Consider the following 25,284-nt stretch of genomic DNA (forward strand, 5'->3'; position numbering starts at 1 on the left):
TGTTTTTCTATAAGCATATAATTTAAATTAGTCGTTATGTTTCTATGGTAAAGTCCAAATTTAAATGTCATATTATTATAGTAAAGTGAAAAATGGTGCAATATTCAACACAGGAAATACACTATAGACAAATCGTTCAGGAATACTCCTGTTGAAAGGGATATAGGACTGGCCTAGAGAATCATACTGACTTTGAGTTACGCTAGTATTAGCACTCAAAAGAAAGGGATAATCATAATTTTCCTGACTCTTGCTAACTGACTGACTTCTCACATGCTTCTCACAAGTTGTGTTTGCCACACTATAATAGACGTTGTTTAGAACTCGACATTTCCACCTTTATTATGCATGAGAATTTTAAATGGGAAGATAACCCTTCGCGCCAATTTGTTTTTTAATTTGCCGACTATATTTTGCGACTCGTTACATTTCTTATGAATAGTTTCAGAACGTAAATATTTTGACACTTAAGTTGTCGTACGTTTTCCACGCTCGACTATTTTTGTGAAGATTTGTAATCATTATTGTTTTGGAAGCCACGACGACCGGTGCCTTAGAGAAAACAGCTGGCCAGTCATATTTTGTGTTTTGCGACTACCTACATAAAAAAGTAACCGACTTTTCATTTGAATCTCGAAGGTTCTTCAGCATATCAAGATGACTCTGGGGCCGTACAACAGACACCAATCCGATAGGAAAAAGTAAGATTTATCTAAATATACTAAATGGTTTAGTGTAGTTTAATAGTTTTTCCAGGTATTCACAGATTTTTTAATTGTAGGCAAGCAGCCTTGGCCGCGGCATTCCCTCAAGGCATCAAATGCCAGAAGTGCCTTGAGTTTGGTCACTGGAGTTACGAGTGCAAAGGAAAACGCAAGATTCTCGTTCGCCCGTCGCGTACCCAGGTCCTCAAGAAGAACTTGAAGGCTAAGGAAGCTAAAGAGGAACCACAATGCAGGTTAGAGGTCATTTTTTGCCAATAGTATTTCTCAGGTCCACCACCTCTCTTCTATTCGTCTATTTATAGGTAGTAGCTGTGTGTCCAGTATGAATAAATCAGTTATTTTAATGCAATAATAAACAAAACTGGGATTTAAATTTAAATCTGAAATAAATACAAAACTACCCCCAGATTTGAATTAGTTCTAACTGACTTCAAATATAATTGGGTATTCGCATTATACCCATAGATTATATTATGAGTTTTAACAATTTTAGTTGAAATAACAGTTATTTAAATTAATGTTTCTTTTATTATTAACTTTAACCCGATAAACACTTAAGTGTCTTGAAGAGCTGCAAGTACAGTTTTTCTATATATAACATTTTCCTACAACCCATGTATTCACCTGTGGAGTGTGTGTGATCAATATGGGTGAAATTGCCTTGCATCACTTTGTTGTATGGAGGTAATTTGATGGGTTAACTCCTTGGTGCCCATTGCAATCTTATGTTGTCAGTAATGAATCTTATATGGTTATAGATAAAGTATATAACTGTCTGGCTTCTGATTGGTTAAATATGACTCTTAATGTAATTTTGTCAACAGTGGTGGAAGTTGCAAAATTCCAAGCAAGAAAAAGAAGCGCAATGACTCCAGCTGCTCAGACTGCTCTGACAGCTCCTCAGACAACTCTGACTCCTCAAGCTCCAGCTCCAGTTCTTCAGACAGTGACAGCAGCAGCGACTCGGAGAGTGACAGCGACAGCAGCAACTCAGGCTCGGGGAGTGATGCATAAATAAGCTCATGGTAATTGTAAGACCTTCTCACAGTAAAGGTTTTATTAGCATTCAATTTCTAAATCAGTTGGGTTAGAAAGGTGTCCAGTGTCAATTTTCTGTAGGTTATTGAGCTTTCTATGCCAAACTGTTAAATATTATCTTTATCTTGAGACAGAATGGAAGGTACTCACTTGTTTTTGATGTTATAAAATAAGAGATCAAGGGTCAAATTGTAGAGAAGAGAAATATCAGCTTTAGATGATATGTATTATAACTACTACTTTGTGCTTGTTTTCAAAGTGATCAGAATACATGAGCCTTTCACATAAACACTTACTGTGAGATAGGAGGTAAGCAGTAACAATGCTGGTCATTTTATTTAAAAGATTATTTTTTGTATAAAAGGTGGTTTAGACATTTCATTTTGCTGACACCAGCCTCCTGAGATTGTGTTGTTTTGTGCCAGCCAGTGCTATAATTGTATAGAATTAAATGTCAACAATATAAAAAAATGTTATCTACCTCTCTATCACACATTTGTGTGATGTAGAGGCAGATAACGATTTTTTGGTGTTAGTAATAGGTGCTTCAGGACTATATTCATACCTTTAACCACTACTCGCATCTTTAGACCTGGCTTGCCAGTAACTGGTATAGTCTAAACCCACTTAATTTGATTGATAACTTTTTGTGTGATTTGATTTTTATTTAATTATTTACAATGCTAGACTTAGTTTATGAATGTGTAGTCTCTTACTTGTGATGTCTGTTACCTAATTGCTAATAAACAATTAAATTGTAACTTCAGTGAGTTAGTTTGTGTAATGAAGATATTGTTGAAACATTGTAATTTGTTTATTGGTGATAAGGGTAATTTTATAAAAAGGATTTTAACTTATTAGAGTAAGATTATTGAAGATACTATGTTTAGATCCCCTGAGATATTTGCATGGGTAATTTTAGTTTTTGATTAGGTCAAAGGCCAAACGGTTTAGATAATTGAACAAAACACAAGTCCATGGTATATAGAATTACCCATGTAACTTGATAGATGCGTTTATAGCAGTTTATACTCTTGGCGTCTGGTGGAGATCTATGCTGGCGTAGGATATTATAGAATAAAAATATAATCTTATTTTCTGTGTTATTCTGTACCTATTGAACTAAGATTTTACAATATTACTCATGACATGTAATGTTAGTGTACTATTGTTTCCATGCTTTGTACTATATTTGCAGGTAAGATAGCAGTAGTAACACTACAGTAGAGTACATGTTTAGAATATCTGTAATATCTGTATGTATGCATATTTTATAAGACTTGTACGATCAAATAAATGTCTTCAAGTTATCATTATAAATACATTTTAATTTGTTTCTATAGTCAACTCATGAATTTTGATAAAAAAGTAAATTAAATAATTGATGGATGATATTATGTCGTTTCATTTGGCTGAACGTACACCAACTCGTCACACGTTTTGCCAGAAGATTCAAAATAAGTTTGCATTTAAAAAATCTTTAAGTGCTTTCTTTGCTAGCAGAATGAAAAATTCATAGTGTTCAAACCAAACATAAGACTACCCTAGACCCCAAAAACCCCCATATACCAAATTTCAGCGAAATCGTTAGAGCCGTTTCCGAGATCACAGAAATATATATATATATATATATACAAGAATTGCTCGTTTAAAGGTATAAGATTATAAGTAATATAAGTATGTATATTTATATGTATGTATGTATATTTATATGTATGTATGTATGGTATGTTATTGTATTTTATTTGGTTGTTAAAAAGTTAAAGTAGCACCGCCCACAATCTCTCTGTTTTGCCTAAAGGTTGTCTGGTAGAGAATGCCTCATGGCATTAAGTCCGCCTTTTGCATTATAAGGTTTTCTTTTGTGCAATAAAGATTAAATATATAAAATAATATTCAGGTTCTGGAGTCGGACTACGTCAAGTCATGATGCTTATAGAGACTTGTATGCATTCTAACTGCCAAGTTTGTGCAAAGTTAGCGTGGTCAGAGTATACACCAGTATAGTATATATCAAAGCCATGGGCGTAGGCAGGTACAGGGGTGGCAGAGCTGCCCCCCCTAGAGCTCAAATAAAATTTTCATACAATGCATGCCCCTCTGCGGCGCCTTGATATCAACTCCCCCCCCCCCCCCACCAGTTCACTGGCTGGCTACGCCCTTGACCAAAACTCGAGACATTAGTCCATAGAGTATAACTTCTTCGCCCTTTTTGTTCAACTTTTTTTCACAGCATCCATTGTACTACAGTCCTAACTTTCTTGATTTGTTCACATTTCTTCTTTGTGCAAATGACACGTGAGCTTTTGAAATTATACAAACCCTACTCTTATTTTTTACCTGATTACGACAATGTTTTTTTAGCATGAAATGTTAACTACTTATTGTGGACACACCATATTTGCTACAGTCGATTTTGATGCGTGAGGTTTGTCTAGTGACGAGTAAGGATGTAAGTACGTTATATTTTATATAATTGTGGGTACGTAGCCCTATGCAGTAATTGAACAATATCGTGAGAGTCAGAATGGCGGGTGTACCTAAATAAAAATAAATGAAAAGCATACCATATTTTTGTACCTAATTTGTACTATTTAGTACCTCCGTTAAAAATTGTACCCCACGGTACACAAAGTTGTCATCAAATAAGTTTTTGGCAAAAATTTCATTTTTGGTACAAGCTTTTATCGCTGACTGTACTTTTCTTTCTACAGGCAACTAATACTCATCGAGCAAATTCTAAAAACCCCAAAAACGCGTTGTATTATCACAGAGTTCCTATGTCCACCTCTTGTCTCCATCATCAGATCATCTCGATGGTACCATAATATTGCATTGTCACCCGACTTACATATGTACGCAAATTTTCAGCTCAATCGGAAACCGGGAAGTGGATCAAATTTAACTTGCAAGATTTGATTACAAACAGACAACGGTCAGGTGAAAGTAAATAAAAGCTTGTAAAAACAGTACACCCGCCATCCTGACAGTCAGAACGGCGAGTGTACTTTATTACGCTTTGTTCCCGTGGTTATTGATAAATTCTATAAAAACCAAATTTTTGTACCTTCGTATTCAATTATAATATGAGCTATTTTATTTGTGGTTTCCTAGTTTTACTCATTTTATATTTTGCTTGCTATTACAATTTCGCAGGCGATGATTTTTCAAGTTATCGATATCATTTTTAAGAAAAAACGCTAAGGTACAATTATATTTATTACGCCAGGAATTAGTACCTTTAATGTTTAATCTGTAAGTTCAAATAACTCGGAAAATCATGTTTTAAAAATGATTTTTCTTGAAGATTTTTTTGAACTGGCGCCTAGCCTTTTTTAAGACATGATTTTCTGAGTTATTTGAACTTAACAGGTACTAAATCCTGGCTTAATAAAGATAATTGTACCTTAGCGTTTTTTCTTAAAAAAGAGATCGATAACTTGAAAAAAAATAACGCCTGCAAAAGTGTAATAGCAAGCAAAATATAAGTGAGTAAAACTTGGAAACCACAAATTAAATGGCTCATATTATAATTGTATATGAAGGTACAAAAAATTGGCTTTTATAGAATTTATCAATAACCACGGGAATATAGCGTGATAAAGTACACCCGCCATTCTGACTGTCAGGATGTTTTTGGTGATAACTTTAACTACCGTGAGGTACAAGAGAGGTACTAAATAATACAAAAATATGGTATGCTTTTCATTTAATTTTATTTAGGTACCCGCCATTCTGATTCTCACACAATATCGCTTGGTGTAGTTTGGTCCTTGCCAGAAGTGCTTGTCCTGACCTGCTACTATTCAATTCAATATTTTTATTTCGAATAATACAGTCAATGTACTATGACTTGCGTTACTTGTATAATGGAAGTTTAATTTTCTGGTATTCATTAAGGGTAATGAAACTAATGAAACTGTTATACTGTAGACATAATATTTATTGAAAAAGGTCAAAAAGTAAAAGAACAGATTCGTTTTGTACTATAAAGTAAGGCACTTACAGCTATCTTATTTTAAGCAATACAATCTTAAAATCTAAAAATTATAATGAGGTGGGTAGTTCTAATAATTATGTCCTGCATAAATGAAGTGAACATTATGTACAATGAAAATGACTTTTAAATGATTACAATGATTATTTATTAAAAATATTATTTAGGAATTATAAGAAAATATGTGATGAATAGGGTGGGTACATTATCTTCGAATTTATGCAAAAATGTGATCCATATATTATTCAGAAAAACAAACTGACAATCTGATAATGTGATGTCAAGAACATTGTGGCGATACCTGCAAAAGCTATCACAAGGCACTTTTATGTACCTTTTATGATAATGGCTTATACTTCTTACTGGTTTCGGTTTGGTGTTAGAATCTTGCCAAATATAACATGTGTAACAAATAAGACACATTTCACAGATTTTGTTGGTGACCATTCGCATGATTTCATTCGAGATAAAAAAAAATAGTAGTAGTCACCAATCACTGGCCATACTTAAATTAGACGACCCCGAAAAATCTTTCGAAAATTACATACAATGCATTCAAATTTAAGCCATAGACAACAAGGGTTTCCAATACTAAGCCTCAGCAGGCGCTTCGGGCAGCGTATGTATTATCACCTTCCTCTTCTGATCATAGCTGAAGCTGTTCATCTTGAAGATGCGGCTGTCATAGAAAGGCTTCAGGTCCGTAATGTTGATCTGTCTCGCTCGCTCCACGAGGTCCCGCTCGGAGATCTCGATGGTTGACGTGGAGTGGTTGTGGAGGCCGCGCATGTAGGCGAGCTGGTCCATCGTGAGTTGGCGCAGGATGTAGTAGAGGAGCTCGCTGTGGTCCTTCTTGTACGAGAGGTATTTTTGGAATGTCTGGAACAAATAGAAAATATTTAGTGTGATGAGCTTCGAAAGGTCCGAAATTGCTAGGCAATAGCCTAAATGTTTTTTAATACATAAAAAATATAAATTAAACGACAATCAATGGAAAGCTTCTTGATTGTGTGTCGTTTCCTGTGAATCATATGAAGATATGAATTGATCTAAGTAGGTCAAAAATGTGTTTACATTTTTTGCACTCCTTTGTAATAAGATGCAAAATCTTTGATGTCAAGTGTACTAAGTAATTTCTAAAAAAAGCGATACAGCAATTATGTTTAAGTATACTATTTAACTAAGCCGAAAAGGCAAACTTTTGGTGTCGTTTTTCCAGTTTTTTTGGCATTAGAAAAAAAGGTAAACAATCTTGACATGTCTTTTATTGTCAATGATTGAAAAACGTTTTTAAAAATTAGTTTATATTACTTATGAAATCAAAAGAATGTAAATAGTCGTATGATTTATAATTGTTGCATATTTGCTGTGACTTATTTTTCAAGTGTTTTTTTTTAAATATAAAATAACGAAGTATAGTCAGTAGGGCGACACTCTTCATCTCGATATTTCCCGGTTCCGTTCGGCTCAGCATTGCTCCGAGCAATTATTAGGGTTGGCACAATTTGACGTCCCTATACGTGCACGACCACAGATATTATTTTATTTTATTTTATTTATTTAATTATTTATTTCAAGTAACTTTAGACTCATAAGTATGTTAGTATGCACTTACAGCTATGTTAATATGTACAAACTTATCACTAAATAATTACTAAGACAGTTATGTTTCTAGAAGCACCTACTTAGTGGTTAGACATAATAGGTACTTCTAGAAACATGCATGTCATCACAATGCCTCAAATATGGGCAGTCAAATCTCTCGGCAATCGAGCGCAGGATTGGGTCGGGGCTGGCCCGCACCCGGCGCACCAGGGATGTGCATCGTTTGCGCATAGTTGTATAAAAGCAATCGACGCGCGCTTCAGCAAACATCCCTGATGCGCTACAGAAGCGGGGCAGCCCCACCAATACCCGGAACGCGTTGTTATATTGAACCCGAAGGGCCCCGTAGGCCCGCTGAGTGTAGTACGTCCATAAGCTGCACGTATACAGGGAGGTGCAATATGCTCTAAAAAGAGTTAATTTCACCTCCCTAGTACAGCACGCAAACTTACGCGCAATCATGTTTGCCCTTACCGACAGGGCCCTCCGTTCGCGCTCGATATCCATGTTATCTTTTAAATGTCATATTATAATGATTTGAATTTTGATAACCCTAAATGGCCGAAAGGGACAGCATAATTCGTCCCTGAATCGCTGTCAAACTTCGGTTTTGTAGGAAGTTTAATTTCTGTACGGTAGCACTATTATTTATGCTGTGGTATAGTGCGGTGTGAAGGCATACCTGTCGCATGGCGCGCATGACGCTGTACTTCTGCGTGTCGACGAAGCTCTCCAGCATGGTGCGGATGGCCATGTTGACGTCCTGCTCGCTCACCTGCGCGCGCAGGTGCATGCGCGCGTGCGCCTCGCTCATGCGGATCACTGCCACGTTAACATTAGGATCAGTATTGACGCGACTCACTGGTTTTAGTCGCGGGAAATACAATAGGGGATATTACGCAAAACTCTACGTAGAGGGCGCCACTACCACATTCTGAGGGCTTACCATGAAACAAAAAAATCTAAATTTCGTTATCTGCCTCTCTATCACTCTTGCATATTCGAACGAAAGAGGCCAGATAACGAAATTTCGATTTTCACGTTTCACTGTAAGGCCTCTGTAAAATTCTCTTCGTCAATCTAGACGTCCAAAGTTAAAACGGCCGTTTTTGTTTTGAGTTCATAGATCGACGAATCCAGCAACATAAAAACTAGTTTGATGTATTCAAAAGGTACTTAAATACAAAATACAGTACGTAGCGGCCCCCTTTTTTAAATATCTATCGTCAAATTTAAACAGTCACAATTATTTAGCAGTGGCGCTAGTGAGCACGTTGATGGACTCTTAACTAACCAGATTCAATGTGTCTGACGGTGATGGGTAAGCTGCCCGTGGCGAGAGATTCCTGACGCAGTTGACTGTACATCTTTGCCACTTTGTCTTGATCCATATTCTGAAAAAAAGTAAGAAAATTAAAATTACTTTAGGAGTGGCCCTTGGATTTATTTTTCTCGTCTTTTACTAGTAGTAACAACTGAGAAAAAATCCTAAAAGTTACCACCAAAGCGAGAAAAGATCACAGATGTAACAACTAGGAATAATCTAAAATAATTATAACACTTGATGAATGTCAAAACTTTTTAGGGTTCCGTACCCAAGGGACCCTATTCTTGATTCATTGCTCAAAAAAGTACTGAAAGTTTAGAGTTGGAACCCATAGTACCATCATCGCCCCGAGTTAGCCATAGCGCAGTATTGCCGATACATGCGCCACAGCCGCCATCGCTACAGGCGTCCCTTCCAGTACCGGTCGTGTGCGCATCTAAACAAAGGGACGATTCGAACTCGAGCTACGAGTGCAAGTGCGACGTAGCACCCCCCAGCGTCCCCGCGCCTCCGCGCGCCTCGGCGCCTCATGACTCATGTGTGAGAACTCCCATTCGTAAGACTGTGTTATATACTGACCGGGTAGGTATAGGGCTAGGTGTGATAATGCATGACCTGCTGAATCAAGTTGTGATCAATAATTGTATGCCGAATACCTCTCTAAAACGTATTAGCGAACAAATCGCCGCCGAATCGTTTGACGAACACTCAACGTTGGTAGTGTATTTGAGTGACAGTTCGAATGTAAATAAACACAACTTGAGCGTTTTTACCGAAACCATAATAAAAATCTCAAAAAAAAATATTAGAAAGATAATTGTTAGCGCGTTTCCTTATTCAAACACATTATCACTCGAACGAAACAATGACATTTATTTTTTGAACTCAATCTTACATAGACTGGCAGTATATCATAATAAAGTATCATATTTCGATACGAATAAGTTTATTGACGGAACTTTTGTTCTGACTCGCGAATATTCGCACCTTCCCAGGAAGTATATTTCTGTTTGTGCTAAGTTATTAGCGTATAACATTGATCCCGTTATGAATAGCATAACGAAGGACAAACCGTACGGCAGTAGCGCGGAGCCAGGCGACAGCGCGCCGGCTGCGCCTACTTTAAACTAAATGCGTTGACAGCGCCTAAGACCGTGGCCGCGCGCCCCACTGCGCGCCGTCCCGGACCAGGCAGCCGCCCGCTTCCGCCGGAGCCCGGTAGCTCAGTAATTAATAAAAATAATAAGTCGACAATTAATGTTGCTCATCAAAATATTCAGGGGCTAGCTAGTAAGGAACTGGAGGTGGATTTATTTACGCTATGGCTAAATCCAAATATTTTGCACGCAGAATAAAAGACTCAAACGACAAAGTCAAAACCGTGTGGAGAATTATTAGTAGTGAGACTGCTAAAGCAAAATCACGTGATCATAATTTTACCCTAAAAGTAGGTGATAAATTAGTAAAATCAGATGTAGACGTCGCAAATGAATTTGAACGTTTCTTCACAAATATCCCCATTGAAACGACTAGATCGCTTAACTCGTCCTCTTCTATGGCCGAAAATGTGCTAAAAGCCAATGTGCCGGAATGCCCAACGAGTTTCTGCTTTAAATATGTTACATCGCAAACAGTCGTAAAAGCGTTTAGGACATTAAATTTAAAAAAGACTGAAGATATTTGGGGCCTATCGGTAAAAGTATTGCAATCGATAGTGGATGCTATGGCACCTCACTTGGCCATGATTTTCAATACTTGTGTTGATACGGGAGTTTTTCCCGATCTAATGAAGCACAGTCGAGTCGTTCCATTATTTAAATCCGGATCAAAAAAAGACCCTACAAATTTTAGGCCCGTGTCTATTCTACCGGCAATAAGTAAAATCTTTGAAAGAATCATTCTGGATCAATTGCTATCACATTTTAACGTTAATAAACTATTCTATAAAGATCAGTTTGGATTTACACGGGGCAGGTCAACGACAGATGCAGGCACCACCTTAATCAAACACATATTTGAAGCATGGGAACAACAACTAGATGCAATAGGCGTGTTTTGCGATCTGTCGAAGGCCTTCGACTGTGTTGATCATGACACTCTTATTCGCAAGTTAAACCACTATGGCGTGAAGTGCAAGGCTCTTGATCTCATCTGGTCCTATCTTATAAACAGAATTCAGAAAGTAGACATAAATAAAACTAAGTCGTCGGGGTCTATTACTTCAATGGGCGTCCCCCAAGGATCTATTCTTGGCCCATTCTTGTTTCTCGTTTATATTAATGATTTGCCTTATATAGTTAATGAAAAGCATAAGTTGGTTCTCTTTGCTGATGACACATCTATTATATTTAAAGTAAAAAGGAAACAGAGTGATTTAAGTGAAATAAATGATGTATTGTCCTCTGTAGTTGATTGGTTTACTACTAATAATTTACTTCTCAATGCCAAGAAAACGAAATGTGTTAGATTTTCTTTACCTAATGTCCAGCACACGAGTGACGCACAGGTTGTTTTAAAAGACGAAATATTAGATTTTGAAGATGAAGCTGTTTTTCTAGGCTTATCCTTGGATTCAAAATTACAGTGGGGAACGCACATTTCTACACTGGCAAGTAGACTAAGTTCAGCAGCATACGCAGTTAAAAGGATCCGTCAACTTACAGATGTTGAGACAGCACGGCTGGTGTATTTTGGATATTTCCATAGCGTCATGTCTTACGGCATTTTATTATGGGGCAAAGCCACTGACATTAATTCAATCTTTGTTTTACAGAAACGTGCTGTACGTAACATATATAATATAGGCACAAGAGTGTCTCTTAAAGAGAAATTTAAAGAAATCAATATTCTCACTGTTGCTTCCCAATATATTTACGAAAATATAATGTATGTAAGAAAAAATATTGAAATGTTTAAATTGAATAGTGACATACACAATTATAATACTAGAAATAAAAATAAATTGGTGATTCCAAGATTCCGTTTAAATAGAGTAAATAATATGTCGTTTATGGGGAACAGTGTGCGCTTTTATAATAAGTTACCATCTAACTTAACGAAATTGTCAATGAATAAATTCAAGTCAATTGTGAAACGACAGCTTTTACAAAAAGCTTATTATACTTTTAAGGAATTCTTAGAAGATAAGGATGCATTTATGTTAAAATAGAATATATATATAGTTATAAGATGACATGTGAAAGTGCTAGCTTAAGCCTATTTACAGAATAAACGTTTTGATTTTGATTTTGATTTTGATTTTGAGACTCCGCTGTCCGTCCGTCCGTCTGTCACTAGGCTGTATCTCATGAACCGTGATAGTAAGCCAGTTGAAATTTCTACAGATTATGTATTTCTGTTGCCACTTTAACAACAAATACTAAAAACAATATAATAAATATTTAAGAGGGCTGCCATACAAAAAAGTGATTTTTAGATAATGGTACGAGTCAGAATCACACAGGGCCGGTTTTTTTTTCTTAGTCTCTGGGCTGGTTTGCTTCAATAATTTATTCGTACCTGTAGTTTAGGCCGCACGTTCTCCCTCGCGTACACGATGTATTTCTTGAGCAAATCTTGCGGCAGCGCGAAGTCCGGGTCGGTGAGCTCGTTCTCCTCGATGGTCTGGCCGCGCTGCGTCGGGTGGTGGCGGATGTGGGAGGATACTACGAATCTGAGAAGAATCGAAGACGCATGTTAAACACGGTTTTGGAATAGTGTGTAAAAGGGATAGCATTAGTGGACGGAAGTGATGCAGCTTTTATATGAGGTGAAAAGGAAAGCACTGTTACTAATTAAGTTTTACAATTTGTTGCAAACCGATTGAAAATTTATATCATGGATAGTATTACAATACTGCAAATAAGTTTAGTAAACTTCTTACAGAAATGTAGCCTAGAGTAATTTACGATTTTCTATGTTGCCTACTTACTACTACCAGGAAGACGTTATTTTAACTCTAGCGATTAACTATTCACACCTTTCACTTGACATGCAAAAACTTAATCAACAAAAACAGATTCATTCGTAGGTAATGAAATAAATATAGAAGTATTTTTAATTTTTTTGTGCTCCTTATGTATAAGAATAACCTCTATACTTGTATAATAACAACGGTGACATCTGATGTAATAACTCGTGTACTAACTTGGCGAGGTGCGCGTCGCGCATGGGCTCGGGCTCGTCGCGCACGACGCACAGCACGTCGAAGCGCGACAGGATGGGCTCGGACAGGTTCACGTTCTCGGAGAACGTCAGCGACGCGTCGTAGCGTCCGCCGATCGGATTGGCCGCGGCTATTATTGAACACCTGCGGTAATTATATTAACGTTGGGAACTACACGATAGGCAATTTCATATCGGAGCTGCAGATTAACGGAGAAGAAGGCAAATGCATCTCGCTCGTACTCGCATATCAGTGAGAGTGAGATGTTTAGAAAGTGAGTTACGCTACGCAGACGTTACCGAATATGTCCGTCTTCACCACCTGTCACATTAGTGACACAAAAAAGGCTGTAGAAAAAAATCTTTTCATATATAGAAATATAATTAATATTATGTTGTTGTTATATAATAATTATTATTAAGTAAAATTACATAATATGGCAATTTATATCACTTAATATCATGCTTTGTTTTTGTTAATAAATGTACTTTACATTGAATTTAGATCTAAGATAAGTACCTTACCAAATATTGTACGCCTTTGTAAGGCAGGATATGGAGAACATGACTCATTTACCTAAGACCTTTGTAGAACCCAATAACCATACAATAAAATATTTTTGATTTTGATTTGATTTTAAAAACGCTATCTAGCATGCAATCTAAGACACTTTGTACATTATTGGGGTCATTATCCCAAGAAAAATCTTAATAACGCGATTCAGGATTTTCACTGGAAGGTACAGTGCCAGCTAGCGAACAATTAGTAAACTAAACACAATGTTCTAGTCTGAGGGTCATTACCTAAGAAAAATCTTAATAGTGCGTTTCAGGATTTTAACTGGACGGTACAGCGCCATCTAGCATGCGATTGGTTAACTAAACAATATGCTAGACTATTTTAGCAGGGTATACCTCGCATGCAGGGAAGTGACGATGCCAGCCTTGGAGATCGAGATGGACTGCTGCTCCATGGCCTCGTGGATGGAGGTGCGGTCCTGGTCGTTCATTTTGTCGAACTCGTCGATGAGGCAAACGCCGCGATCCGCTAGAACTAGCGCGCCGGCCTCTAGCGTCCAGTCTCTGATAAATAAAATTTTCAATTTAAGGAGCCTCTATTGTAAAGTTTAAATACCCAATTAGATATTTTGACAAGGCACTAATAACCTCAAAACTCAAAAATGTCTAATAATTTAACAAGTGAATTGCTTGTGTGTATATGGAAAAGAGCCCTTAAAGAGATACGTTCGCCTTTATACTTAGCTTTTCCTAATGGTAAGTTACTTTTATAATGTGTTGTGGCGCCATCGCTCGAAATGATGCCGCCATACCTTTGACTTTTAATCTATTAGATGACGCCACTTTTTGATATTAACAAATTTAAAGAATAAGGATCGAAGTCAAATGGCGTTCTAAAAGTTTTAATCATGTGTCGAAAGATGGCAGTAAATTTACTGTGGCTACAAAGTTTTCTTTGACAATCCTCTACCTCTATTTCAAAATCTCTTTGCACAAAAGGTTTTGCACAGCTTACCTACCTTGTCGTAGGATTCTTCCTTACATAAGCAGTTAAACCAACAGCGCTAGCACCTTGGCCAGTAGTAAACACGGCTCTTGGGGCAATCTAAAACAAAAATAAACTTTAAATGCAATTGCATTTAAGTTTAATTTCACCTAGAATTTCATAATCATAGTTCTAGAAATATGATTCCATATATTTAACTTTATAAAATAACCTTTTCTGTGTACTTGAGGAACTGAGATTTAGCTGTACCAGGGTCACCGCAGATTAAAACATTGATATCGCCTCTCACTTTGTGCTTCTCGCCTGTTGAAAAGAAAAACATAATTATTATATCTTCTATAGAAATATAAAATCTTCTTCTAAGTATATAAAATCTTGCTCTAGCAGTATCAGATAAACGCACAGACTAATGTATGAATTTGTTGGAACACGTTAATCGATTCTACTTATCTTAAGATTCAAATCTTTGTAATAAACCTGTTGTCTTGTTTACCGTTTTTTATACAGGGGAAATTCATAACGCATACGATGGACCCGCGGTGACCCTATATGGAACTCCTACGTGAGTCCGGTCTATCGACTATACTCTAGAAACTACCAAATAAAAGTAACACGTAATACACACCTGGATTTTTCGATTCACCACCAAACAGCGCCAGAGCCAGCCCCCGTTTGATATAATCATGCCCATATATACTAGGCGCCATGCTCTGCACAATACGTTCGCCTATACGAGGGTCCTTGGATAACTTGACGATGTTGGCAACATCTTCATCGGTTAGTGATTCTACGATGTGCTTGCAGTCCTTCACTACTATGTAGTTGGCGATGATTACTGTTGCGAAAACTGGGAAACCCTGGGGGAAATGAGATTAGTATTAGAATTATAAAAATAATATATAAAAAAAGTATAAGAACATATTATAATAACATGCGCAGAAAGAACAATGGGGCCAAGTAAGTATTCCGGACGATACACCGGAAAGCGGTTCATGCATGCGTGTCTCATGAATGCCAACTGTAGATCCGTCGATGGGTTGGGAAATGGTAACTAACCAAATACTATTTTCTATATATACCCAATTATATTATATAACTATAGATAGATTAAACTCTTACATAAGGAGCACAAAAATACTTCCGTGTTTATTTCTATACCTATAAAGAAATCTGTTATTTTTGATTAATTATCGCATCCCATTCATTTTTATCGTACTCGTTATTAAACATCATCTTGTCTCTTTCGGTGAGCGGGAGCTTGTTAGCACGTATAACTTTCTGACTTGCCCAGGTGCAACTAAAGGCAACTCGAATAATTTGTCATAAGGTAAGCGCTTTAATTTTGGAACGCTGATAACCTATGTCAAGTTATAATAAATCATTTTATATCTATCTTCTTCTTCTACCTAGCAATATCCCGGCCTTTGCCAGGGTTCGCTTTCCTCCACTTTGCGAGCCTCTCGTGTGAGCCCGTTTACGCTCATATCCACTTTCACAACATCCGAGCCATCGCTTTTTTGATCTGCCGTGGGGTCGGGGGCCGTCAAGGGCTAGGTGAAGGCATTGTATATATATACCTTAATTAAAAAGATTACAATACATGAAAGTGAACATTACCTGGTCCGTGTTGAGCGAGCCGTCATAGTTGTTGGTGTAGACGCCGGTGAGGTCGACCTCGTCGCCGGGCTTGCAGCGGTCGCACAGGTCGGCCAGCAGCACGCAGTCCTTGGAGCGCGGGATGCGGCCGGCCGGGATGCGCCCGGGCGACTCCTGGATCGTCACCTTCTAGTAGTTGCGGTATACTGTCTGCTCCATGTTTACCTGCTCCGTGTTGAGCGAGCCGTCATAGTTGTTGGTGTAGACGCCGGTGAGGTCGACCTCGTCGCCGGGCTTGCAGCGGTCGCACAGGTCGGCCAGCAGCACGCAGTCCTTGGAGCGCGGGATGCGGCCGGCCGGGATGCGCCCGGGCGACTCCTGGATCGTCACCTTCTAGTAGTTGCGGTATACTGTCTGCTCCATGTTTACCTGCTCCGTGTTGAGCGAGCCGTCATAGTTGTTGGTGTAGACGCCGGTGAGGTCGACCTCGTCGCCGGGCTTGCAGCGGTCGCACAGGTCGGCCAGCAGCACGCAGTCCTTGGAGCGCGGGATGCGGCCGGCCGGGATGCGCCCGGGCGACTCCTGGATCGTCACCTTCTAGTAGTTGCGGTATACTGTCTGCTCCATGTTTACCTGCTCCGTGTTGAGCGAGCCGTCATAGTTGTTGGTGTAGACGCCGGTGAGGTCGACCTCGTCGCCGGGCTTGCAGCGGTCGCACAGGTCGGCCAGCAGCACGCAGTCCTTGGAGCGCGGGATGCGGCCGGCCGGGATGCGCCCGGGCGACTCCTGGATCGTCACCTTCTAGTAGTTGCGGTATACTGTCTGCTCCATGTTTACCTGCTCCGTGTTGAGCGAGCCGTCATAGTTGTTGGTGTAGACGCCGGTGAGGTCGACCTCGTCGCCGGGCTTGCAGCGGTCGCACAGGTCGGCCAGCAGCACGCAGTCCTTGGAGCGCGGGATGCGGCCGGCCGGGATGCGCCCGGGCGACTCCTGGATCGTCACCTTCTAGTAGTTGCGGTATACTGTCTGCTCCATGTTTACCTGGTCCGTGTTGAGCGAGCCGTCATAGTTGTTGGTGTAGACGCCGGTGAGGTCGACCTCGTCGCCGGGCTTGCAGCGGTCGCACAGGTCGGCCAGCAGCACGCAGTCCTTGGAGCGCGGGATGCGGCCGGCCGGGATGCGCCCGGGCGACTCCTGGATCGTCACCTTCTAGTAGTTGCGGTATACTGTCTGCTCCATGTTTACCTGCTCCGTGTTGAGCGAGCCGTCATAGTTGTTGGTGTAGACGCCGGTGAGGTCGACCTCGTCGCCGGGCTTGCAGCGGTCGCACAGGTCGGCCAGCAGCACGCAGTCCTTGGAGCGCGGGATGCGGCCGGCCGGGATGCGCCCGGGCGACTCCTGGATCGTCACCTTCTAGTAGTTGCGGTATACTGTCTGCTCCATGTTTACCTGCTCCGTGTTGAGCGAGCCGTCATAGTTGTTGGTGTAGACGCCGGTGAGGTCGACCTCGTCGCCGGGCTTGCAGCGGTCGCACAGGTCGGCCAGCAGCACGCAGTCCTTGGAGCGCGGGATGCGGCCGGCCGGGATGCGCCCGGGCGACTCCTGGATCGTCACCTTCTAGTAGTTGCGGTATACTGTCTGCTCCATGTTTACCTGCTCCGTGTTGAGCGAGCCGTCATAGTTGTTGGTGTAGACGCCGGTGAGGTCGACCTCGTCGCCGGGCTTGCAGCGGTCGCACAGGTCGGCCAGCAGCACGCAGTCCTTGGAGCGCGGGATGCGGCCGGCCGGGATGCGCCCGGGCGACTCCTGGATCGTCACCTTCTAGTAGTTGCGGTATACTGTCTGCTCCATGTTTACCTGCTCCGTGTTGAGCGAGCCGTCATAGTTGTTGGTGTAGACGCCGGTGAGGTCGACCTCGTCGCCGGGCTTGCAGCGGTCGCACAGGTCGGCCAGCAGCACGCAGTCCTTGGAGCGCGGGATGCGGCCGGCCGGGATGCGCCCGGGCGACTCCTGGATCGTCACCTTCTAGTAGTTGCGGTATACTGTCTGCTCCATGTTTACCTGCTCCGTGTTGAGCGAGCCGTCATAGTTGTTGGTGTAGACGCCGGTGAGGTCGACCTCGTCGCCGGGCTTGCAGCGGTCGCACAGGTCGGCCAGCAGCACGCAGTCCTTGGAGCGCGGGATGCGGCCGGCCGGGATGCGCCCGGGCGACTCCTGGATCGTCACCTTCTAGTAGTTGCGGTATACTGTCTGCTCCATGTTTACCTGCTCCGTGTTGAGCGAGCCGTCATAGTTGTTGGTGTAGACGCCGGTGAGGTCGACCTCGTCGCCGGGCTTGCAGCGGTCGCACAGGTCGGCCAGCAGCACGCAGTCCTTGGAGCGCGGGATGCGGCCGGCCGGGATGCGCCCGGGCGACTCCTGGATCGTCACCTTCTAGTAGTTGCGGTATACTGTCTGCTCCATGTTTACCTGCTCCGTGTTGAGCGAGCCGTCATAGTTGTTGGTGTAGACGCCGGTGAGGTCGACCTCGTCGCCGGGCTTGCAGCGGTCGCACAGGTCGGCCAGCAGCACGCAGTCCTTGGAGCGCGGGATGCGGCCGGCCGGGATGCGCCCGGGCGACTCCTGGATCGTCACCTTCTAGTAGTTGCGGTATACTGTCTGCTCCATGTTTACCTGCTCCGTGTTGAGCGAGCCGTCATAGTTGTTGGTGTAGACGCCGGTGAGGTCGACCTCGTCGCCGGGCTTGCAGCGGTCGCACAGGTCGGCCAGCAGCACGCAGTCCTTGGAGCGCGGGATGCGGCCGGCCGGGATGCGCCCGGGCGACTCCTGGATCGTCACCTTCTGGTAGTTGCGGTATACTGTCTGCTCCATGTTTACCTGGATACAGGGAGTGTTTGGTTAAAAATTAAGTAGTACATTGTCAAAATATTTTGGTGTTGTTTTAAAAGAATATATCGAGACGAGAGGTCATCAATTTTCATTCTTCAGTGCTACCACTACCAGAATATGAATAGCCTGGCTATAACAGGTATTAGTACTTGTTCCTGTCTTAAATCATCATTGGCCTTAACGTCTATTACAGACTATAGAAACAGTGTCAGGTAGGGCAACAACGTTTTTCATGGCTGTGTAAGCCAAAACGGGAGCGCAAACACGCCCACAAGTCTGACAGGTGTAATGTGCCCGTGGCGAACAGGTGTCGCTTTGGTGACGCTTGGCTCGCTTAGTTGCGAGTGTTTTAAACCAAGCGTCATCGTGAATTTTACGCCCGTCGAATACCAGTTTGCGCCACTTGTCTCTATCCTCAGCAAGCTCCTCCCATTTGTGAACTGGTATGTTGAAGGCGTGCATGTCTCGCTTGGCGCAGTCCTTATGCCGTAGCATTGGCCGACCGACGCTTCTTTTGACATCAGCTATGGCGTCAAGTAAAACACGCCGCGGCAAACGAAAAGGTTGCATTCGATGCACATGCCCCAGCCAGCGTAAGCGTCCCTGCTTAAATATATAACTGATTGTGTCTGTCTTAAATATATAACTGAAATTCCCTGAGATTACATTTCTTTTTTTTACCTCTCACGAACATAGTTTTTTAGGAGGTCAGTCGACATGTACTCCAAGTTGATGTATTAATAAAAAATAGAATAAACATCTCTCTTGAGGTTTTTCATTTAAATTATGTTGTGTACGATTTAAGTTGTCCGTAGTTTAGCAAGAAACTTTCAGCAGAAAGCTTTTATTTACAGAAAATCCTTACTCAATGTTTTAAAGCAAAAATTATGAAAGACTGCAACATTCTTTTATAAAAATAATCTTACCATGAAAGGCCCAGCACTCTGACACTCAGGACAAGACCCAGGCTTCACTTCCGAGTTCTGCGACTGCACAAACGGACCCAAGATGTATCCGCACCGGTTACAATCGTACTTCACGACTGACAACTGGGGGAGTACGCCAGTGGTAGCTGTGATGACGCCTACAGTTCGGACCAGCTGGTTCAAGTGAAGCTTGCGGAAAGTTCTGAGTTCCTCTGGAAGAAAGATGTCATACATAATTTTAATTGTACTGATGCTATTTGCGATAATAGTCTTCAAAGCTTTGCTTGCAATTTAAGAGGTAAACTGCAGTGCAGCGCTATCATTAACATTGTATGTGTCAGTCCCGGTTTTTATATGACCTGAGTAAATCTACATCTATAATTAAGCCATGCGTTTTAGTTATTTGTTTGTTTTAGGTTCCCAGCCAATTTTTCCTTAAAAACAAAAATGACTGAACCCACCTTGCTAAAATTAGCAACGAGGAAGAGCCATTTATGGAAAAAGGTTCTGCTTTAAGTAGGCCATCGGCAGAGCCACCTTGCTAAAATTAGCAACGAGGAAGAGCCATTTATGGAAAAAGGGTATGCTTTAAGTAGGCCATCGGCAGAGCCACCTTGCTAAAATTTGCAACGAGGAAGAGCCATATATGGAAAAAGGGTCTGCTTTAAGTAGGCCATCGGCAGAACCCACCTTGCTAAAATTAGCGACGAGGAAAAGCTATTTATGGAAAAAGGTTCTGCTTTAAGCAGGTATCTTAATGAAACATAACTATATATTTGAGTGGCCATACCAATGAGTGGCAAGTCCGATATCCGCACGTGTATCTCTGACGTAACTCGCTCGTAGCTGGGGAACATCTGCAGTACCACATCTTTAGCCACCTCGTCAAAGATTTGCAGCATCTGGAATGGCGCCTCGGGCAAGAAGTACGCGAGGACCTGGAAATAAATGTGACTTGATACACTAAGTCTTGACACTCAAATGATTGCAGTTAGTGGGCATAAGACATTTGAATATTCTAAACAATTAATGTTCTCTGAACTATGGTCTGGGAGTCTTCTAGGCCGAGTTCCATTGGTCATTAGGGCATGCGGGGTGAGGGAGATTTCTATAACGCATGCCTACGCTGCCTGCTAACGGGCCTGCATTTCGGGAACCGTTTTCATTGGTCGATACGGCCCGCAAGCGGGGTGCGGGAGATACGCATGTCATTATCAGTTTCAGTCGTTTTACCCCCTAACCGCCTGCCGGGAACCATCGCAAGCTGTATATCTACCGAGTTATCTACCAATGAAACTATATACGACCCGCGGAAATCGGGTGAGCCAAAGTTCATACAATTTGTTTTGCGAAAATTATGGCTTATGGTCGAAACGTTTGGAGACTGCTATTCTAAGCAGAAGCTACAATAGCTGAATTCGATTTTTAAATGGTTAGTACCGATGATTGCAAGTTGCGAATATGTTCGATGCGCCGCGCGCCCAAAATTACCCAAATATAGAGAAAGTAATACATCTAGTTGTGTCTTTACATAAAAACATTATAGTAAAAGTACATACCTGCTCTCGCCGAGCAAGGACATCGAACTCCACATGGAAGGAGGCTTGATTGTGTTCGCACATACGCCGTATACGCTCTTTGTACACATACTGGCCTTTGCTGTTGGTGAATGTGCGGAGGAAGTTCTTGAATCTGAAAACAGAATGGGCTACATGCATGAAAAATGTTTTCAACAACACCAAAATTAATCTGTATTTCTTTGTAACTTTTTAGATCAAATAAATAATAATAAATAAATATTATAGAACATTATTACACAAATTGACTAAGTTCCCCACAGTAAGCTCAATAAGGCTTGTGTTGAGGGTACTTAGACAACGATATATATAATATATAAATATTTATAAATACTTAAATACATAGAAAACATCCATGACTCAGGAACAAATATCCATTGCTCATCACACGAATAAATGCCCTTACCAGGATTTGAACCCGGGACCATCGGCTTCATAGGCAGGGTCACTACCCACTAGGCCAGACTGGTCGTCAAAAATTAATAAACACTGTTAGTATGTGGCCGGTTTACTGCTGGCCATTTTTACCTGTTAGCAATCTCAGTCCTGGGTCCCAACATGGACACCCACTCCTTGGTGGTGTACCCCTTGGTGTCCTCCAGGTTTTCAATGCTCTCAATGCCCTCTTCGACCTGTTCCTCGGCCCCGGTGGCGGCTTTTTCGGCGGCTCGGCGACGCTTAGCACGCGGAGCATCGCCATCCTCTTCATCTGACTCATCTATATTATAAAAACATCAAATAAATAAATATATAGGACAATCTGACACAAGTCAACCTAGCCACACAATAAACTCAATAAGGCTTGGGTTGTGGGTACGAGACAAGGATATATATAACCGATAGATATTGTGTAGAAAACATCCATAACTCAGGAATAAACATTCATGATAAACACAGATAGATGCCCTTACCGGGATTCGACCCCGGGACCTCCAGCTTTAGTTCAGAGGCAGGGCCACTTATGACTAGGCTAGATTGTTGCAAAAAAGGGTCTATTTTTTTTGTATAAGTCTCTAAAATATTTTCTGTTAAATACTAGTTATTTCACGGAAAGATCTTTGTTTTAGAAAAAGAAGAAAGGATTATTGTTAGCTCTATCTTGTACTTACTTTATCAAGGACCTAGGTTAGACCTTGGGAAAAAGGGGAAGTTAAAAGTTGTGTTCCTTGCATTGGAATAGATCGTGTCATTCACGACGACGCAGGTTAGATTTGACAAATCTGCGCGTCATCATGGATGAAACATACTATACACTAATAACTCGGCCAACTACAACCAATTACAGCAGCACAATTAAAAACATATAACTATGACTATTGTTGGAACCAATGTATGTTTAAAACAAGGTTATTCAGCAGCTATTTTATTGTAGCAAACATATTGTGTTATTTTATCCCTTAATTAGGCGGGTCCACAAGAGCGAGCGAGCGAGCACGTACGTGCGAGGCAATTTCCTCCCGCACCAACCGGCCAGTGTAGACGTGCCTCGGCCGAGGCGGCGCGAGCGTTTTCCTCGTCCGAGCGCGCCACCTCGGCCGAGGCACGTCTACATTGGCCGGTTAGTGCGTGAGGAAATTGCCTCGCGCGTATGCTCGGTTGTGTGGACCCGGCTATTCAACAACATCCAAAATGCTGCACATAACCCTTGACTCTCTTTTCGTATTTTTACCCAAATCTGAATCATTCCAATTATTAAGTGCCAGGTTTGCACTCACATTCCATGTTTTGTGTCAAATTAAGGGTTATATTTTAATTTTACATTGTATGACCATGTTTCTTTCAATTGCCATATTCAAGTAAGAAATTAAAAACAACTATATGGGTTCTCACCATAAAGCAAGCCTTGGTCATCCCGCCTCCTCCCTTCTTCTCTGTCCCTGCGCCGGAGCTCTTGCTCAGCTGCCCGCCGATCTTCGATGGACATGGGGTCATAATTATCATCATCCAGGTCTGCAGCATCATACCGATCCAATCCTGGCATGGGGCGGTAGTCTCTGGAGAATAAGATGTGGTATAAAGAGATTGATGGTTAAATATTTAAATTAGAGCACCCTCAACCAATTACAGGTTCTTAGGCAGAATTTAGAAAATATGCAAAGGGAAACATGATTTTACCCTTTAACGGGCGAGACTGAAAAAATCCTTTATTGTCCTGAAAATTCTGTATAAGAAAAAAATACAAAAAGATGGTGTTATAGTCTTTTTTGAGACCATTGCCCTATAAAGGTGTAAAGAGATATCAAAACAACGGGTTGCACTGGCAGAAGTGAAAACTTGAATATTAACATTGTGCATTTTTGATATTATGGAATGGTTAGGGAATAATTTTGCACAAATTGCTTTAATTATCAGTATCAGTAAAAACTATCATTTATGTGGTAAAATACAATATTCATTTATTGTGCTATCATACACAAACATGACAATTTATATTACATAAAAAAAATTACACTTCAGAACTATTACAATTAACATTAAAAAGTTTATCTCTCAGAAAAATCAACTTCCATCTATAATTCAATGACTCTTACACCATCATCATTACTAGAAGCATCATGGAGTTTTTCAATCAGGTCACGTGTCCGTCTAACGAATTTTAAATCAGACGAATCTGCGAGTTTAACATTTTTTCCCCATTACAAAAAGTGCACAGCACCCCTAAAGAAGTTTTCACTTCAAAAATGAGACTAGTCAGATTGGAAATGCTCTTAATAAATTACAGATACAGGCAGACTTCAGAGATAAGAAAACTCAGAACCATTTTGCTAATCTTTTACACGTTTGTTTTAAGTGTAGTTTATATATAGCTAGAACTCTTGTTAAGAACCATGGTCCAAAGAGCACACATTGCGGTTCTCGGTTCTCAACTCACACCATGAAGTGGTGTACACTATGCAGAACCAGATTTCCATCTAGGCCCACAAGGCCCAGGCCTAGGAGCCCAGACAACCTAGCAATGGTTTTGAGATGGAGAGGGGGGCAAATTCTAAGTGCCACACCAAGTACCTAAGGGCCCAGGTCTCTAAATCCGGGCCTGACATAATTAATTGAATTGAATGCCTTATGTTGGAAAACTAAAGGAAAATAAATTCGTTCGTTTTATTACGTATCATTCTAGAGTCATACATATTATGCATGTACTGGCTCAAAAGTATCATACTAAATCAAGAGCGGAAATGATAAACTCACGCCTCCATGTTATCATTGAACAGCTCCTCTCCATCTTCCTCTTCCTCCTCGAGCGGGTTGTCTCCAAGAATGGCGCTCTCATCCTCAAACATCTCATAGTCGCGCGCCGGTGATGTCATGCGAGACCGCGCTCCATCTCGGTCTGATGGCGTGTCTGGGGCCGGGGAACTCTACACAGCCACATACAAGAACCATCAAATACCGGAATATCCAAGCTTTCTCATGCTACCAAAATTTTCTGATGAGCAACCGCTGTAAAAGCTCCACAGGGTTTTACAACATTTCAGCTTAAATAACGATTATAAAAATGACTTACCATTGTTACTTAAGCGTAATAATTACTATTTTAAGGTACAACACTGAAAATTAACACAAATTTAACAAAAATAATAGAAAAACACGATGCCTCTCAACAACAAACAGGTTAAACATCAAAATGTCAAAATGCGCGCGAATATCAGTTTACTTGTTCGAGTTTCTCACTATGTTGCACATTTTTTCTTAAGTTCAGCGGTTTAATAAGTAGCTGAAGTAGTTTACGTACGTAAACAGATGCGTTCAAAATATCAATCTAAATAATTAATTCAATTGAAATTCATTACTAATGAAACCTTTTCTTTAAAAAAATAAATAGTTAAAAAGGTTAACAGTTTTGTTATTAAAATTGCTTTTAGATCAGTAAGAATCGCTCAGTCATTCAATATACGAATGATCCTTAACCTATAA

At 40.9% G+C, this 25,284-nt stretch overlaps 2 protein-coding genes across 2 annotated transcripts; one reads left to right on the forward strand and one right to left on the reverse strand.

Annotated features, from left to right (window-relative positions):
• Positions 1-450: 450 nt before the first annotated feature.
• On the forward strand, positions 451-2,857 carry LOC133532427 (zinc finger CCHC domain-containing protein 10). The gene is made up of 3 exons (XM_061871096.1): positions 451-701; positions 782-958; positions 1,550-2,857. Exons 1-3 carry the CDS (start codon positions 658-660, stop codon positions 1,737-1,739), a joined length of 411 nt encoding a protein of 136 aa, XP_061727080.1. The 5' UTR covers positions 451-657; the 3' UTR covers positions 1,740-2,857.
• Positions 2,858-5,691: 2,834 nt separating this feature from the next.
• LOC133532469 (DNA replication licensing factor Mcm2) lies at positions 5,692-25,156 on the reverse strand. Its single transcript, XM_061871164.1, has 17 exons — positions 24,875-25,156; positions 24,559-24,728; positions 23,200-23,363; positions 21,898-22,087; positions 21,352-21,484; positions 20,583-20,730; positions 19,793-20,004; positions 18,651-18,854; positions 15,007-15,238; positions 14,593-14,684; positions 14,395-14,480; positions 13,772-13,939; positions 12,840-13,001; positions 12,212-12,365; positions 8,660-8,759; positions 8,048-8,187; positions 5,692-6,639 (listed from the first exon to the last, which is right to left on the reverse strand). The coding sequence occupies exons 1-17, from the start codon at positions 24,875-24,877 to the stop codon at positions 6,352-6,354; spliced, it is 2,646 nt and encodes an 881-aa protein (XP_061727148.1). The 5' UTR covers positions 24,878-25,156; the 3' UTR covers positions 5,692-6,351.
• Positions 25,157-25,284: the final 128 nt, after the last annotated feature.

The sequence above is a fragment of the Cydia pomonella genome, chromosome 2, assembly GCF_033807575.1.
Source record: "Cydia pomonella isolate Wapato2018A chromosome 2, ilCydPomo1, whole genome shotgun sequence".
Taxonomy (NCBI): Eukaryota; Metazoa; Arthropoda; class Insecta; order Lepidoptera; family Tortricidae; genus Cydia; species Cydia pomonella.

What these genes read in the sequence shown, in the direction of transcription:
- LOC133532427 (XM_061871096.1), top strand. Translation starts at nt 658, where the DNA reads ATGACTCTGGGGCCGTACAACAGACACCAATCCGATAGGAAAAA. An exon ending in CACCAATCCGATAGGAAAAA is followed by an intron (nt 702 to 781) that starts GTAAGATTTATC and finishes TTTTAATTGTAG; the next exon opens with GCAAGCAGCCTTGGCCGCGG. An exon ending in AAAGAGGAACCACAATGCAG is followed by an intron (nt 959 to 1,549) that starts GTTAGAGGTCAT and finishes TTTTGTCAACAG; the next exon opens with TGGTGGAAGTTGCAAAATTC.
- LOC133532469 (XM_061871164.1), bottom strand. An exon ending in ATCGGACTTGCCACTCATTG is followed by an intron (nt 20,005 to 20,582) that starts GTATGGCCACTC and finishes TCTTTCTTCCAG; the next exon opens with AGGAACTCAGAACTTTCCGC. An exon ending in TCCTCAAGTACACAGAAAAG is followed by an intron (nt 14,481 to 14,592) that starts GTTATTTTATAA and finishes TTTTTGTTTTAG; the next exon opens with ATTGCCCCAAGAGCCGTGTT.